General features: G+C 46.7%; 1 protein-coding gene across 1 annotated transcript in view; it reads left to right on the plus strand.

Moving 5' to 3' along the window:
* Positions 1-17132, plus strand: part of LOC148442441 (nitric oxide synthase 3-like) — a gene marked incomplete at its 3' end in the record, with an annotated part of 94640 nt that extends 77508 nt beyond the window's left edge. Inside the window, exons 6-10 of the mRNA XM_088463936.1 lie at positions 3619-3760; positions 6592-6731; positions 6886-7060; positions 16758-16859; positions 16938-17132. Coding sequence (XP_088320062.1) covers positions 3619-3760; positions 6592-6731; positions 6886-7060; positions 16758-16859; positions 16938-17132 — 754 coding nt within the window. The remainder of the gene's footprint in view (positions 1-3618; positions 3761-6591; positions 6732-6885; positions 7061-16757; positions 16860-16937) is intronic.
* Between the last annotated feature and the right edge of the window lie 2321 nt (positions 17133-19453).

The raw sequence follows: 19453 nt of genomic DNA on the forward strand, positions 1-19453 counted from the left end.
GGCTTTGGGCCTGTGGTCACATGATTAGGATAGGTTACATAGCAATCTGTGCACAGGGCACACAGTGACATTGGTGAGATAGGTGTGGCACCATGTGTGTGGCTGGTAAGGGGTGGGGGAGAGGGGCTTTGGGCCTGCGGTCACATGAATAGGATAGGTTACATAGCAGTCTGTGCACAGGGCACACAGTGACATTGGTGAGATAGGTGTGGCACCATGTGTGTGGCTGGTAAGGGGTGGGGGAGAGGGGCTTTGGGCCTGCGGTCACATGAATAGGATAGGTTACATAGCAGTCTGTGCACAGGGCACACAGTGACATTGGTGAGATATGTGTGGTGGCACCATGTGTGTGGCTGGTAAGGGGTGGGGGGAGAGGGGCTTTGGGCCCGCGGTCACATGAATAGGATAGGCTACATAGCAGTCTGTGCACAGGGCACACAGTGACATTGGTGAGATATGTGTGGTGGCACCATGTGTGTGGCTGGTAAGGGGTGGGAGGAGAGGGGCTTTGGGCCCGCGGTCACATGAATAGGATAGGCTACATAGCAGTCTGTGCACAGGGCACACAGTGACATTGGTGAGATAGGTGTGGCACCATGTGTGTGTCTGGTAAGGGGTGGGGGTAGAGGGGCTTTGGGCCTGCGGTCACATGAATAGGATAGGCTACATAGCTGTCTGTGCACAGGGCACACAGTGACATTGGTGAGATAGGTGTGGCACCATGTGTGTGGCTGGTAAGGGGTGGGGGGAGAGGGGCTTTGGGCCTGTGGTCACATGAATAGGATAGGCTACATAGCAGTCTGTGCACAGGGCACACAGTGACATTGGTGAGATAGGTGTGGCACCATGTGTGCAGCTGGTAAGGGGTGAGGGGGAGAGGGGCTTTGGGCCTGCGGTCACATGAATAGGATAGGCTACATAGCAGTCTGTGCACAGGGCACACAGTGACATTGGTGAGATAGGTGTGGCACCATGTGTGTGTCTGGTAAGGGGTGGGGGGAGAGGGGCTTTGGGCCTGCGGTCACATGAATAGGATAGGTTACATAGCAGTCTGTGCACAGGGCACACAGTGACATTGGTGAGATAGGTGTGGTGGCACCATGTCTGTGGCTGGTAAGGGGTGGGTGGAGAGGGGCTTTGGGCCCGCGGTCACATGAATAGGATAGGCTACATAGCAGTCTGTGCACAGGGCACACAGTGACATTGGTGAGATAGGTGTGGCACCATGTGTGTGTCTGGTAAGGGTGGGGGGAGAGGGGCTTTGGGCCTGCGGTCACATGAATAGGATAGGCTACATAGCAGTCTGTGAACAGGGCACACAGTGACATTGGTGAGATAGGTGTGGCACCATGTGTGTGGCTGGTAAGGGGTGGGGGGAGAGGGGCTTTGGGCCCGCGGTCACATGAATAGGATAGGCTACATAGCAGTCTGTGCACAGGGCACACAGTGACATTGGTGAGATATGTGTGGTGGCACCATGTGTGTGGCTGGTAAGGGGTGGGGGGAGAGGGGCTTTGGGCCCGCGGTCACATGAATAGGATAGGCTACATAGCAGTCTGTGCACAGGGCACACAGTGACATTGGTGAGATATGTGTGGTGGCACCATGTGTGTGGCTGGTAAGGGGTGGGGGGAGAGGGGCTTTGGGCCCGCGGTCACATGAATAGGATAGGCTACATAGCAGTCTGTGCACAGGGCACACAGTGACATTGGTGAGATATGTGTGGTGGCACCATGTGTGTGTCTGGTAAGGGGTGGGGGTAGAGGGGCTTTGGGCCTGCGGTCACATGAATAGGATAGGCTACATAGCTGTCTGTGCACAGGGCACACAGTGACATTGGTGAGATAGGTGTGGCACCATGTGTGTGGCTGGTAAGGGGTGGGGGGAGAGGGGCTTTGGGCCTGTGGTCACATGAATAGGATAGGTTACATAGCAGTCTGTGCACATGGCACACAGTGACATTGGTGAGATAGGTGTGGCACCATGTGTGTGGCTGGTAAGGGGTGGGGGGAGAGGTGCTTTGGGCCTGCGGTCACATGAATAGGATAGGCTACATAGCAGTCTGTGCACAGGGCACACAGTGACATTGGTGAGATAGGTGTGGCACCATGTGTGTGGCCGGTAAGGGGTGTGGGGAGAGGGGCTTTGGGCTCTGCGGTCACATGAATAGGATAGGCTACATAGCAGTATGTGCACAGGGCACACAGTGACATTGGTGAGATAGGTATGGCACCATGTGTGTGGCTGGTAAGGGGTGGGGGGGAGAGTTGCTTTGGGCCTGCGGTCACATGAATAGGATAGGTTACATAGCAGTCTGTGCACAGGGCACACAGTGACATTGGTGAGATAGGTGTGGTACCGTGTGTGTGGCTGGTAAGGTGGGGGTGTTTCTATCACCAGTCTGTATAGCGCTGCTGGTCACATGGGCCTCTCCTGCCATAGGGCACCTATGCAAAGCAATACAACTAGGACACCTGAAATAAAACACACATTGGCAGTAGAGATTTCGTCATGCCCGAAGCCGCGGGAAACAGCTAGTGTTAATATATTAATTTATTATTTTTGCACATATAAATTAATAAAATGGGAGGGGGGTAGGCTTGGTAATAGTACGGACACAGCTGTAGTACATTCCGCATAAGGAGATGTGGTCTGGGGGATTTAGGGGCTTTCTGTATTCATCATCCGTATTGGGCCTGCTCATTATAATGGGCACAATAGAGATGTATAATGTACAGAAAAAACTGAAAGCTGCCGGAGTTCGCTTCAGAGAATAAACGTCATCTTCAGATGGTGCTGATTCCCGGCCCCCCGTGTGCCTACATTGCCCTCAGGTCACACATGGGCATTTGGCCGGCTTCGGAGGGGTAAGTAATGCGGCTTCTTCTGTAGCCGTGTTACTGATTGCGTTGACAAGTATTTTCTGTAAGTAACGCGTTTCGCTGTTTAATATCGGAGCAATAATAAATTGCTCTGGTACTAAATTATCCGCTGCTACAACTCGCGGGAAATTGGAGTTAAATTATTGGGGGCTTTCTGGCCCTATATAATGAACAGGCCCCTTAAAACAGTGGTTGAAGTGGTGCATTCCTGGCAGCCAGTCCCACACAGGGGCAGCGGAGGTCACCAGGGGGAGAACATCGATGACCACAACAATGACTGGTTCCAGCAGCTGAACTAGGACAGTTCCTCTGAAATCCTCCATTGCTGTCACATTATAAGTTTTATATTTCTAGAAAGATGATTAGATCATCTCTATGTAAAGTGCAGCCACCCCCCGCCCCCGACTGCTGTCCACGTGCCACTGAATAGCAATGTCTCCAAGCAGAGCTGGACTAACAACAGGGCAGGGGCCCCCCACATATACCTACATGACCAACATTGGGGGCACTGTGGCATATGTGAACTGGGATTTCTGTGAGGCATAATATGAACTGGGGGCATTACAGTGTGTTTATTACATTTTTGGTGCTGGGAGTATTTACACATTATTTAATAACATGGTCAGCACATCATATTGATAAATGTATTGGTAGGGGCCCCAAAAGCCGTACTCCTGCCCCGCCTATGACCTCCATACATAGCGTTCTGTCACACACCTCGTCTTTCTTTCCATAGATCGGCCATCACGATCTTTCCTCAGAGGAAGGATGGAACCTCAGACTTCAGGATCTGGAACAGTCAGCTAATTCGATATGCGGGATACAGACAGGAGGACGACACGGTCATCGGGGATCCTATAAACGTGGAGCTGACAGAGGTGGGACAGTGTGCGATGTCACTTTCCTTAGGCAATAGCTCAGTGGTATATACCAACCAATAAATCCCTCCCGTATCCCCGGCTCATACCATTACCAACATGCTGGTGTCCTCTAATCACTCTCCTCGTACAGCCTCACCCTCCATATCATGTCTCCTCCACTCACTCTCCTCGTACAGCCTCACCCTCCATATCATGTCTCCTCCACTCACTCTCCTCGTACAGCCTCACACTCCATATCATGTCTCCTCCACTCACTCTCCTCCTACAACAATACCCTCCATATAATGTCTACTCCACTCACTATTCTCGTACAGCCTCACCCTCCATATCATGTCTCCTCCACTCACTCTCCTCTTACAGCCTCACCCTCCATATCATGTCTCCTCCACTCACTCTCCTCATACAGCCTCACCCTCCATATCATGTCTCCTCCACTCACTCTCCTCCTACAGCCTCACCCTCCATATCATGTCTCCTCCACTCACTCTCCTCCTACAGCCTCACCCTCCATATCATGTCTACTCCACTCACTATTCTCGTACAGCCTCACCATCCATATCATGTCTCCTCCACTCACTCTCCTCGTACAGCCACACCCTCCATATCATGTCTCCTCCACTCACTATTCTCGTACAGCCTCACCATCCATATCATGTCTCCTCCACTCACTCTCCTCCTACAGCCTCACCCTCCATATCATGTCTACTCCACTCACTATTCTCGTACAGCCTCACCATCCATATCATGTCTCCTCCACTCACTCTCCTCGTACAGCCACACCCTCCATATCATGTCTCCTCCACTCACTCTCCTCGTACAGCCTCACCCTCCATATCATGTCTCCTCCACTCACTTTCCTCGTACAGCCTCACCCTCCATATCATGTCTCCTCCACTCACTCTCCTCCTACAGCCTCACCCTCCATATCATGTCTCCTCCACTCACTCTCCTCGTACAGCCTCACCCTCCATATCATGTCTCCTCCACTCACTCTCCTCGTACAGCCTCACTCTCCATATCATGTCTCCTCCACTCACTCTCCTCGTACAGCCTCTCTCTCCATATCATGTCTCCTCCACTCACTCTCCTCGTACAGCATCACCCTCCATATCATGTCTCCTCCACTCACTCTCCTCGTACAGCCTCACCCTCCATATCATGTCTCCTCCACTCACTCTCCTCGTACAGCATCACCCTCCATATCATGTCTCCTCCACTCACTCTCCTCGTACAGCCTCACTCTCCATATCATGTCTCCTCCACTCACTCTCCTCGTACAGCCTCTCTCTCCATATCATGTCTCCTCCACTCACTCTCCTCGTACAGCCTCACCCTCCATATCATGTCTCCTCCACTCACTCTCCTCGTACAGCCTCACCCTCCATATCATGTCTCCTCCACTCACTCTCCTCGTACAGCATCACCCTCCATATCATGTCTCCTCCACTCACTCTCCTCCTACAGCCTCACCCTCCATATCATGTCTCCTCCACTCACTCTCCTCCTACAGCCTCACCCTCCATATCATGTCTCCTCCACTCACTCTCCTCCTACAGCCTCACCCTCCATATCATGTCTCCTCCACTCACTCTCCTCGTACAGCCTCACCCTCCATATCATGTCTCCCCCACTCACTCTCCTCGTACAGCCTCACCCTCCATATCATGTCTCCTCCACTCACTCTCCTCGTACAGCCTCACCCTCCATATCATGTCTCCTCCACTCACTCTCCTCGTACAGCCTCACCCTCCATATCATGTCTCCTCCACTCACTCTCCTCCTACAGCCTCACCCTCCATATCATGTCTCCTCCACTCACTCTCCTCCTACAGCCTCACCCTCCATATCATGTCTCCTCCACTCACTCTCCTCGTACAGCATCACCCTACATATCATGTCTCCTCCACTCACTCTCCTCGTACAGCCTCACCCTCCATATCATGTCTCCTCCACTCACTCTCCTCTTACAGCCTCACCCTCCATATCATGTCTCCTCCACTCACTCTCCTCGTACAGCCTCACCCTCCATATCATGTCTCCTCCACTCACTCTCCTCGTACAGCATCACCCTACATATCATGTCTCCTCCACTCACTCTCCTCGTACAGCCTCACCCTCCATATCATGTCTCCTCCACTCACTCTCCTCGTACAGCCTCACCCTCCATATCATGTCTCCTCCACTCACTCTCCTCGTACATAGGGGCTAATACTGAGGTGGGAGCAAAGCATAAATGGAGCCAGTAATTTTGCCCCTTGGTAACACCGTGCTGCACTGCAGGGGGCAGATGTAAGATGTGCAGAGAGGTTATACTGAGAGAGGCATGTCCCGGCTCGCATCTATATTGCAGTATATTTATGCAGCTGTCCAGCATTTGTGGACTACATGCATACATGCAACCCAGGCCGTAACTAGGGCGGTGCGACCAGTACGATGGCACAGGGCACCGCAGGACAGGGGGCACTGTTTTTGTGTGTGTGTGTAATGTCCCTATTTGAAAAATAGGGAGGGGGGGAGCAATGCCCTTTCTGGCACAGGGCACCAAAAAGTATAGTCACGGCTCTGCAGGCAACAGCAGCCAGTATTTACCCTGCATGCAAACATAATAAAAATATTTGCCTCCTAACACCCCCTCCCCCCCCCTTTTTCTTCCACCCCCTGTATTTTAACAAGGTTTGTTTCAGGTGCAAATTTACTTGATTTTATTTGGTTTGTTCCAAACTCTGCACCAGACCCAATAGCCCCTCTCCTCCCCCCCCGTCATATGCTCGGTAACCATCCATAGAGTGTCTGAGTGAGTCTCCTTTCTCTCTCATGTCTCGTTACAGCTTTGTGTCCAGCTGGGCTGGAAGCCGAGGGGTGGAAGATTTGACGTGCTGCCTCTGCTTCTACAAGCTAATGGAGATGATCCAAAGCTGTTTGAAATTCCTCCCGAACTTGTCTTAGAAGTGCCACTCCGACACCCAAAGTGAGCCCCGAGCCCTGTACTAATTGTAATGCTCCTGCTTCACCATCGTCCATTCTCTAGGTTGTGTCCTTAGGGATGATAAGTTACAGGTACAGAGTGATTAATGGAGTACCGGCACCCGGTATGACCCCGGCCTCTTTCTCTTCCCTCCCAGCTATGAGTGGTTTGCAGAATTGGGGGTGAAGTGGTACGCTTTGCCTGCAGTCAGCAGCTTGCTCCTGGAGATTGGGGGCCTGGAGTTCCCCGCGGTGCCGTTTAATGGCTGGTACATGAGCACTGAAATCGGGATGAGAAATTTGTGTGATTCGTATCGATACAATATAAGTGAGGTAAGTAATGTAGAGATACGTTATAGAGAGGAACACAGGGGAGTACCTACAATAAACCAATCAGAACAAGAAGCTGTTTCTGGGACAAGTGCTGAGCTGACACCTGGGCTGGCAAAACTAATAGACCTACTTAGGTGGGTTAGAGTGTAATCGCGCTTGAAATGTTATGAAGCAGCTCTATAGGATGAAAGTTTTAAAATTTATAATAAGAGCGCTAATAATAAATGGGTATGTGAATAAAAATACAATGAAAATAAATATGCAAATGAGTGAAAAAAATAAATAAATCTGAAATTAAAAATAAATGAAAATATAAATAAAACTAAATATAAAAAATAAAACTGATAGCAGAGAAAGGGTTAAAAAAAAGGGGAAAGAGAAAGACATACAAACAATCATTTGATGGTTTATAGCTCTTCTGAGAACAATTTGTGGAGACCTTGTATGGTATATTTTCAGGAGATCACATGCTAACTTTCCCTACCTCTATCCATCGGTGGAAGCAGCAGCTTAGTCCCGTTTGTGTGGTCCCAGCGGCGGTGTGCTCCCCGCTGGTGATTCCTATCAGAGTTACTTCCCAGCGTGACTGGCCTTGGCTGGCCAATGGTAATGACGTCACTTGCAGGGGCTGCGGACAGATGGTGTGGTGTGCAGACAGTGCCGCTTGGTGTAAGGGTGCTCTTTGTGGTCTCCACTGGCAGCCTCCAACGCGTTTCATGCGGTAATCGCACTTTATCAAGGATGGCTTGTATCCATAAGAAGCTCCTTTTTATAGGAGAAAAACTTTGTTTCCATAAAAAACCCGAAGTACAAGACCAGAAGTGGGTTAAAAATAGCGGTAACCGCATGGGCAAAAGGCCATTTTCAATTGTATGTGTGTGTGTGTGTGTGTGTGTGTGTGTATATATATATATATATATATATATATATATATAGGCCATTTTTGAAAAATGGAACCTAATCATATACTCCTGTTCAAGCAAGCTTGTCGAATTAATAATAGAGGATCGCAAAATTGCCTTAGAAAATACCAATGAAAATATACAAATATATGAGAAGAGATTCAAAGGTTTAACCAGTATGGGGGACTTTAAAAATGTGGTGAAAATGACGAATGATAAAATTGAGAAATTGGAAGAAGATATCATAGTACAAAAACAGAAAAAATTCAGAAGATATGGACGAGCTAACATTTTATCAACAAAAAAAGAATGAAAAAAGAATATCCATCAAACAAACTCAATCAGATATGAACTATAAGCAGAAACCTTATACAGAAGCAAAGAATCAATATAAGCCACAACCACAACAGAAATTACGATTGCAACTATCTTACAAGAATAACAACAAAAACACTAGAGCTCCATTAATTAAATATACACCAATACAGGTCAAAACAACAAGAAATTACTTACCATATAATCCAAAGAATTTTTCCTATAACAACAATCCATATAAATTGATCAAAGAATCTTATCAATCAGGCAAAGAAACTGCAATAAGGGAAGAAAGAGAAGAGTTCAACTCACTCTTAAGAACCATCTCCGAAAAAAACTCTGAACCACAAGAAAATCCTATAAGTAGGAATCATTCGCTAAAAAGAATCCATTTCAACGAAAATAATACAGATAGTGAGGAGGGAGATCATCATTATTTTTTAGAGGAGACCCACAAAGTGGAAAAAACACTAGATCGGAACCGAATACCCTATTACAAAAAAATGAAAAGAAATGATGAACAAGAGGAACAAGAGGAGGTCGTCAAACCAAAAAGAAGAATATAAACAATGAATCAAAAACCGTGATATTCAATTTAAGTGAAAAAATACTCAGAGAGGCCCGAACATCAATATTGGAAAAAGGATTAAAATTCACCCCACAATCGGGAATAAACAAATTCAATCTCTACACAGATGTCCACAAATTTATTGGAAAATTGACCTTAAAAAAATACTTTGCAAGGGATGCACTGACAAGGACTCAAGTGAACTGTAACCAACAATTTAAACACACTGGATTCAAGCCACCATCTATCTTTAATCCTACATACTGTAGAGGTTCTGAAATCAAAACATTCCAGAAATTAATAGAGCAAGAAATAGACCAAATTCCTGAGAAAACGAAAATGAAATATAACATATCAAAAGAAGAAAAGAAGGCATTAAAAGAAGACAACACAGTAGTTATTAAGCCAGCAGACAAAGGGGGAGTAGTGGTAATAATGAAAAAAGAAATTTATTAAATTGAAGCAGAACGGCTATTATCCGATGCAAATACATATGAACGGTTGAAAACTGATCCAACTGATAATTTCTCAAAAAAACTTGATGATCTTTTGGAGGAAGGTCTGGAAATAGGTTTAATAGACAAAAAAGAATATGAATTTATAAAGGAAAAGAACCCCAAGATCCCTACCTTTTATTTCTTACCAAACATACATAAGGACATAAACCATCCACCTGGACGTCCCATAATATCTGGCATAGGATCTATTACAGCAAATTTGTCTAAATACATCTATTATTTCCTTCAAGATTTGGTACTACAGCAAAGAAGCTACCTCAAAGATACGATTAGCATCCTTCAAACATTAGAAAATCTAGAATGGAAAAAAGACTACTGTTTATGTACCAGTGACGTAAAGTCATTATACACTTGTATTCCACATGACCAAGGCTGTGATCATGTCCGACATTATCTTTCTACCTTGACAGAAATCCCAAACCGACAAATACATTTTGTTATGGAAGGCATCAATTTCATCTTAAAAAATAACTACTTCTGGTATGAGAGTAACTATTATCTTCAAAAATGCAGGACTGCAATGGGAATCTTTACATATCTAAATGGGAGGATGAATGTATCTGGATTAACAACAACTACTCAAAAAACATTATATGTTGGAAAAGATACATAGACTATATATTCTTTGTATGGGATGGTCCAGAAGAAGACTTAAAGAACTTTATTTTCTACATTAATAACAACACAAAGAATCTGGAATTCACAACAACCATAGATAAAGAAAATGTGGTCTTTCTAGACCTAGAAATTTATATTCAAAATGACCTTATACACACAAGAACACACATAAAAGAAGTTAATGGTACAGGTTGAGTTCCCCATATCCAAATATTCTGAAATACGGAATATTCCGAAATACGAAATAATTTTGGCATTACTGAGATAATTAAACATTTCATTTTTGATGGTTCAATGTACAAAAACTGTTTAATTCACCTAAATTATTAAAAATATTGTATAAAATTACCTTCAGGCTGTGTGTATAAGGTGTATATAACACATAAATGAATTGTGTGTGTATATTGGGGTCCCATTCCCAAGATATTTCATTATGATATGAAAATATTCCAAAATACGGAATATTCCGTTATCCAAAATCGCTGACAGAGGAGAGTGACACTGTGGTTGTACTCGGAGGATGTACAGAGCACGCGGGCAAGGTATCAGACACATCGCTGGCACAGGAGAGTGACACTGTGGTTGTACTCGGAGGATGTACAGAGTACGCGGGCAAGGTATCAGACACATCGCTGGCACAGGAGAGTGACACTGTGGTTGTACTCGGAGGATGTACAGAGCACACGGGCAAGGTATCAGACACATCGCTGGCACAGGAGAGTGACACTGTGGTTGTACTCGGAGGATGTACAGAGTACGCGGGCAAGGTATCAGACACATCGCTGGCACAGGAGAGTGACACTGTGGTTGTACTCGGAGGATGTACAGAGCACACGGGCAAGGTATCAGACACATCGCTGGCACAGGAGAGTGACACTGTGGTTGTACTCGGAGGATGTACAGAGTACGCGGGCAAGGTATCAGACACATCGCTGGCACAGGAGAGTGACACTGTGGTTGTACTCGGAGGATGTACAGAGCACACGGGCAAGGTATCAGACACATCGCTGGCACAGGAGAGTGACACTGGCTGTACTCAGAGGATGTACAGAGCACGCGGGCAAGGTATCAGACACATCGCTGGCACAGGAGAGTGACACTGTGGTTGTACTCGGAGGATGTACAGAGTACGCGGGCAAGGTATAAGACACATCGCTGGCACAGGAGCGTGACACTGGCTGTACTCAGAGGATGTACAGAGTACGCGGGCAAGGTATCAGACACATCGCTGGCACAGGAGAGTGACACTGTGGTTGTTCTCAGAGGATGTACAGAGTACGCGGGCAAGGTATCAGACACATCGCTGGCACAGGAGAGTGACACTGTGGTTGTACTCAGAGGATGTGCAGAGTAAGCGGGCAAGGTATCAGCCGCATCGCTGGCACAGGAGAGTGACACTGTGGTTGTACTCAGAGGATGTGCAGAGTACGCGGGCAAGGTATCAGCTGCATCGCTGGCACAGGAGAGTGACACTGTGGTTGTACTCAGAGGATGTACAGAGTACGCGGGCAAGGTATCAGACACATCGCTGGCACAGGAGAGTGACTAGAAATGACTGGAGAGCAGAATAATAAGGGCACACGGGACGAAGTGACGACACTAGTAGTAATGATGTTGTACAGGAACTTCCTGTTGTCCAGAGCCCAGTAATAAACCCTAAGGTAGCAGTTCATTGGAGGGCAGCGTCAGCTGACAACAACCATGCTACCATTGGATGAAGGGTCAGTCAGGTGATGAAGACTGTCATGGCTGCGCCCATGACGGCAACCTCGGGAAACCAAGTCACGGAGAAGCACATGGATGTCCAAGTGCACCTAAGGCATAATCCTCAGCACGTCACTCGCCACCGCACCCGACGTCTGACTGCTGGAGAAGTCAGGGGAAGTCGGCGCTGTGGTGAGTAACGGCCGATCCTAGGCCGAAACCTGACACACATGTTCTACACCAATAGGACATATCTACAAAGTACTCTGCATATGATCTAAATACAGAACATCCTGTATGTACAGAATGGGTATGATATACCGTCGGCTGCATGGCCGGCGGTTCGATTCCCGTCAGCGGCAGCCCGACAAGAGCAGAGTGCGACGCAGCGGAAGCCCGACAGCGCTGGAAATAACGATCGTGGATAGGTAAGTATCCACTAACCTAACCTAACCCCCCTAACCCTAACCCTCCTTAGGGGTGCCTAACCCTAATCCCCCCTCTAAGTGCCTAACCCTAACCACCCCCTTCCCCGCTGCCTAAACCTAAGTCCCCCGGGGGGGTGCCTAACCCTAAGTCCCCCCCGGGGGTGCCTAACCCTAACCCTCCCTCCCCCTAACCTAACCCTAACCCTCCCGGGGGGGTGCCTAACCCTAAGTCCCCCCCGCTAGCCCTAAACCTAACCCTCTCCCCCCGCGGCTGTCCGCTCGCGGCCCTCGGTATCACTACGATCGTGATACCGGGCGCCGGTCCCCCGGCATCGGGGAAATGCGGGCGTCTACATCCAGACGCCCGGCATTTCACCCTTGCCGGCATAAGACAGTCGGGAAGCCGGCTGCCGGTATAGAGGCAGTCGGCTTCCCGATTGCTTCCCGTATGTACTCACCCAAGTCCCAGCCTCTGCTCCCTACTCTCTGTATATGGAAGTTACATATAAGGGGGGAGCTGGGCGGAAACACATTAATGTGGATTACTGAGGGGAAATGTGGTAATTCCGGCTGCCAGCAGCATACACAGTGCTGGCCCCAGAGATACAGGATACAGTATGTACAGAAATAGCACAGGATATATACGCCGAGCACCTGCCAAGTACGGAAACCGCGCTGATTATTAGTCGCAGACTCTGCCAGTACTGCTGGTATAAAGGACTTATAATACTGATTGTTTCCCGCAGCGTTATATAATGTCATTATTATATTATAGACATGGAGGAGATGGAAACACAACATACTTGCCGAATATTAACTGGGCCACCCGGGAGATGCCAGAGAAGGGGGCTGGGGTGGGAGAAGCGAGGGTCCTGGTACCGTGGATTGAGTCATCAATGACCACGGTGATTTGATTCATCACAAATTGCGTCATTGAGCGCTGGAGAAGGGGCGCCCCAGGAGCAGGCTGTATTCTCTTAGCTTTATGGTGAGAAACCCTTCAGCTAGGAAAAATGGGGGTTTGTCCAGCAAAAGGGTTTGTTTTTGTTTGACCAATATATTAAGGGGGTTACAGCCACTGACGGCTCCTGTTGGTGCAGCCTAGTGATCAAGTATCAAGGCGGTAATCCCTGTTCTGGTAACACCGCCATCAGAGGTTGTCTGTTTATATAAAAGTATGGAACTTATTATTATACAAGCGGCGATATAACTAACCGGGACAGAGCCAATGCCCCAATTATAACCGCAGTCCTCTAATCTTCTGCCACCGCCTGGCACCAGCCAAGATTAGTTTGAGTTGAAAATGGAGCATGGCGGGGGCGCAGGGTCGTCCATAGAATGAACAAGTAACAAAAAAACATATCATTACTTCTCAGCATTTTTCTTCTTTGTACTAAACCCCCTTCTCTGTAACATCCCTGAGAGAGGTGCGATGGTTATATAAAATAAACAGATGGCAGTACAGCGCCTGAGGAGCGGGACTGTGACCCCAGAATCAGGACGGATGAGGGGTCTGATATTGCGTTAGTCAGCGCAGGAGGTAATGCATTAATGAACGTGTTTTTGCCATGTCAGGTGTAAGATATGGGCGTATTCTGGAGATGTTTCTTATATGAATGTAATAAGATATGGATATACAGTATGTAGATGGGATTTGGGGAACGAAGGACAAATCAAGGATAACGGATGAGTAATTCGGAAGCAGGAGGATAATTTGGTCATGGAGTTGGGGTGGGGGAGAGGGTAATGTTGGCGCAAGCAGAGAAATGTTTGCGGTAAAAGCAGGCGCAACCCTACTAAAACGATACAACATCATTGCTGGAACTTTGGGCCTCAGACACCCAGGAGAGCACTGATTGGTTCCCAGCCTCCTGCTAATTCTAATACCAGGCACAGATCATCCCTCGGTGCAGACGGATACAGCAAGAAGGCGGCAATAGAGTCATTTGTAGAATAAATCGTCCTCACATTAAGTCAATGACTTCACTGCGCACTAGATGTCGTTATTTTGGTGCATAGAGATAATAACTTTAATATTGTCCCTACAGCAGCAGGAAGATAATGTCAGATTCTTTATTACGCTTTATAAAAAGAAAACAATTATACGTGTGGCCTAGGCCCTTATTCAGAGTAGTGCGCTCATGCATACGGCCGCGCTAAAGATGCCCACCTCGGGTTTCCTGAAAACCAAAAAGCACAGGAACTTTGGAGTTCCGAGTCGATTTGAGTCCAGGATCGGATCAGTTTTAGGGTTCCAAGTAGAACTGAGCCCTGGATCGGGTCTGCTACAGATTTAAAAAATGAATCTGGGGTTTTGGATTGTATGTAACCAGGTCCAAATTACATCATTTTAGCCGTTTTTGTCAATTTTAAAGATTTCCAAAATCAAAACCAAATCAGAACCAAAACATTTGTGGGTGAGTTTGCCAAAACTAGAGATGTGCGCTGCTTTGTGTTTTTGGTGTTGGATCTTTTTTTTTTTTTTTTTCCTTTTTTAAATTGATAAAAAGTTTTTAAAATCAGCTAAAATCACGTACAGTAGTCTTTGCGATCCAAAACCCGAAAATTGGATTTCTGAGCTGAATTCCGAACCGCGGGTAGATCAGAACCTTGATGACTCGGATCTGTCCGGAATCACAAAGCTTGGATGGATTCAGATTTCCGGAGAAAAGAACTGCACATCTGTAGCTAAACCTAAACACGGGCACCGCGCACATTTCTAGGCTGTGCAATAATATATAAATGCCGCAGGAGGCGTCTTGTGTAATAAACGCCTCCTGCCGGCTTCTCTGATCTGCAGTCGAGTCCAAGGAATCAGCATTGGATCGCTCTGCGTGACCATCGGCCATCTGCAGGCTATTCGGGATAGTCTGTGTTTTCACGCAGCTGAAGCCAATGAAGTTACGTACAAGGACACAACCACTGGCTTCAGGGATGCCGCCCCAGCTCTGCCTCCGCACAGTAGCAGCCCGCCATTTAGTCTGCGGCGTCAGTGCGCGGCGAGCTTGCAGACCATCGGGTTTGCGTACAATTCTGAAACTGCCCATAGTCCCGTAAAGGCGTACTTACAATTGTATTGCACACTGAGATATTTACCTGTGACAGGAATTGTTGGGGGGATCCCGGCTGATGATACATTACAGTGACAGAAAAGGGGTGAAACACCAAATAGTATCTGCCTGACAATGAGGAGACCTAAGTGACGTTGGTAGAACTGGGAATGTGCAGGGTGGAGATAGTGGAATTCCAGCCACCGTTCTGCCTTCGTCCAGGCCTGAGGTGTGGGGGAGGTGGAGACCACGGTGTGTCTGGTTCCGTGAGCCACGTTTCTGATACTCATGCACCAGAAGCACCAGGTGATGGAGTTATTGGGGTAAAGTTGTCACCCAAGCGGATTATAATGGCTGAGCTGAAGGAGTTTTCCTGAATGCCAAATAGTGTATAAATCTGTATGTATGAAACCCACTGCAATGCTGGTACGGTGCTACTGACATCATGGAAGTGTTCATACATTGGGATATATTTACTAATGATCAATTTTATTTTCGATTTTATGGTCTATTTTAATCGACTAAATTAGAATCAAATCGAACGTCAAAATCACTCATGAAATCCCACATGTACTAAAATTCGATTTTGAGTTCGATTTTCAAACCAAATTTGATTTTCTTCGATTTTAACTAGTTATTTTTTGTTCGTTTTGAATGGAGTATTCAAAATCGAACGTAAAAAATCGAACATAAAATCACACCCCCGCTAGAAAGAGTTCGGTGCTGGTTATGGAAAATATAAAATATATTTTATACCCCATATTTTCAGAATCAGGACCAGCTCACAGAGTCACAGAGCCCGGTGCTGGTTGTGCAAAATACGGGGGACCCCTACATCTTTTGTCCTCTGTATTTTCAAAACCAGGACTGACTCAAAAATGCCCAGTGCTGGTTGTGCTTTTAGGGGGGTGGCCCATGTAATTTTTTTCTTTTTTTAAGTCTTCTAGGTTTTTACACACAGAAGCATGCATGGATCTCACTGATCTGTGCATGCATCTGTGTAACTGGCCCCTCCTAATGCTAAAATAGCCGGCGTGAAGCAGGTCTATTGTTTTAGGGATTTTATGGTCGATTTGGTGTTTGACTTCAAATAGAATATTAGTAAATCAGGGGTTTCTATGTAAAAGTACCAATATTTTGCCAGTATTCAATTTTGAATGGGATTTGAGTGGGATTCGGTTTTATGCTCGATTTTCATTCAATTTTGCCTCTGGTAAATCTCCAATGGAAAAATCAGACAAAAAAACTGAAATTCCTACCATCTAATATATCCTGTAATGAAAGAACTTGGGGCAGGGGGTAGGGGGAGGGGATTTTCTCTGCCTTGCATTGCTATGAGACAATTAGGTGAGAGAGATGATTGTGAAGTCACAGTAAAAATGTTAATTTGTGTCCCACAATAGGATGACTTTTAACGTTCAACGATATATGGGACTGGTGATGGTGGTGGGAGAATATAGTTACTTTTTTTTATTAGAACTGGATCTAATACTCAGGGTAGAACCGGGCAATGTACATATTTTTCATATATGAAAATGTATTATTTTGTGTCTAGTTGTTGTTTAGCTGCATCATATAGACGCGATCTTTACAGGTTGTAGCCAAACACCTTGGTCTGGACACCAAGAAAACATCATCCCTGTGGAAGGACAGAGCAGCCTTAGAGATTAACATCGCTGTCCTGTACAGCTACCAGGTAAGCGGCCATCACTGCTAGAGTTTCATCATGATGATCTGTGTGTGCAGCCTGTGCTGAGTGTTGTCTCTAACGCAGAGCGATAAGGTCACGGTGGTGGACCACCACGCTGCTACAGAATCATTCATGAAGCACTTGGAGCACGAGACCCGCTTGCGAGGAGGGTGCCCAGCAGACTGGGTCTGGATTGTACCACCAATGTCTGGCAGCCTGACACCTGTATTTCACCAGGAGATGGTCAACTACCACCTCTCCCCATCCTTCTTATATCAGGTACCCAACTACTGCCTACAGTATCCCCATCCTTCCTCTACCATGTTACCAACTACCCCTCTCCCCATCCTTCCTATACCAGGTACCCAACTACCACCTCTCCCCATCCTTCCTATACCAGGTACCCAACTAGGGCTAGGATAGGGGACAGAGCACTGATAATAGTGAGGGCTAGGATAGGGGACAGTGCACTGATAATAGTGAGGGCTAGGATAGGGGACAGTGCACTGATAATAGTGAGGGCTAGGATAGGGGACAGTGCACTGATAATAGTGAGGGCTAGGATAGGGGACAGTGCACTGATAATAGTGAGGGCTAGGATAGGGGACAGTGCACTGATAATAGTGAGGGCTAGGATAGGGGACAGTGCACTGATAATAGTGAGGGCTAGGATAGGGGACAGTGCACTGATAATAGAGACGGCTAGGATAGGGTACAGTGCACTGATAATAGTGACGGCTAGGATAGGGGACAGTGCACTGATAATAGTGAGGGCTAGGATAGGGGACAGTGCACTGATAATAGTGAGGGCTAGGATAGGGGACAGTGCACTGATAATAGTGAGGGCTAGGATAGGGGACAGTGCACTGATAATAGTGAGGGCTAGGATAGGGGACAGTGCACTGATAATAGTGACGGCTAGGATAGGGGACAGTGCACTGATAATAGTGACGGCTAGGATAGAGGACAGTGCACTGATAATAGTGACGGCTAGGATAGGGGACAGTGCACTGATAATAGTGAGGGCTAGGATAGGGGACAGTGCACTGATAATAGTGAGGGCTAGGATAGAGGACCGTGCACTGATAATAGTGAGGGCTAGGATAGGGGACAGTGCACTGATAATAGAGACGGCTAGGATAGGGGACAGAGCACTGATAATAGTGAGGGCTAGGATAGGGGACAGTGCACTGATAATAGAGACGGCTAGGATAGGGGACAGTGCACTGATAATAGTGACAGCTAGGATAGGGGACAGTGCACTGATAATAGTGACAGCTAGGATAGGGGACAGTGCACTGATAATAGTGACAGCTAGGATAGGGGACAGTGCACTGATAATAGAGACGGCTAGGATAGGGGACAGTGCACTGATAATAGTGAGGGCTAGGATAGGGGACAGTGCACTGATAATAGTGAGGGATAGGATAGGGTACAGTGCACTGATAATAGTGACAGCTAGGATAGGGGACAGTGCACTGATAATAGTGAGGGATAGGATAGGGGACAGTGCACTGATAATAGTGAGGGCTAGGATAGGGGACAGTGCACTGATAATAGTGACAGCTAGGATAGGGGACAGTGCACTGATAATAGTGACAGCTAGGATAGGGGACAGTGCACTGATAATAGTGACAGCTAGGATAGGGGACAGTGCACTGATAATAGTGACAGCTATGATAGGGGACAGTGCGCTTCTATATATGCGTTCATCTTGGCATACTGGTGAATATCTGCATTTACTGTAGTTCCATACACACAGTGTGTGGGTATTTACCTATATGTCCTCCAGCTCATCATCTATACTGTAGGTGTCTTCTCTGATATCATTGTATATTTTATATATATATATATATATATATATATATATATATTCTTTCATTGCAGGTAATCATATATTTGCACCAGGCATATATTATAGATAATCCAATGCTGTCTGGAATTCTCTGATTTGCTGGGTATGCTGTCTTTAATTAATATCTGTAAACTCCAGAGTAACTTTAAATGTAATTATATAGTCAGATCTTATCTCCTAGCTTCATGGGATGCTGTTTTTTCTCTGCTTGTTTGTATTAGAATTTTATGACTTGTATCTGGTGTGGGTGAGGGTAATGAGGGTGGGTGTAATCAGTGACTACACATGTTATGCTTAACTATATAATCAGTAGGTCACAAGGCTTTAGGCTTGTACAAGGCTGCTAGGTTTTATTTCAAAGTGGGTCTACATGTACAGCATAACTTAAAGAGTTAGGGCCTGATTCAGAGCCGCTCGTAAGCGGCAGTTCGTTCGCTCCGAGCGATGTTTGGCCAACTGCGCATGCGTACGGATCGTTATACGCATGCGCGAACCAGTCAGTGCGGTCGAAATTCATGCGCTCGCAAAATAGCGAATGCCTGCTAATTTGAGTGACAGAATGAGGCGTATGTGGGTGGTAACAGGGGAAGGTGCTTGAAAACGGGGAGTGGAGATCCGAACGCAGGCGTGCTTAAAGGTCAAAACGGGCGTTTTATGGGTGTGCATAATTAATACAGCAGCGTCATTAACCACGTCACTGGGTTATTTTATAGCCAGAACTGCTCGCAAAATTGTGGTAGCAAAA

Source organism: Taudactylus pleione, unplaced genomic scaffold (assembly GCF_031769625.1).
Source record: "Taudactylus pleione unplaced genomic scaffold, aTauple2 ptg001517l, whole genome shotgun sequence".
In the NCBI taxonomy this organism is placed as follows: domain Eukaryota; kingdom Metazoa; phylum Chordata; class Amphibia; order Anura; family Myobatrachidae; genus Taudactylus; species Taudactylus pleione.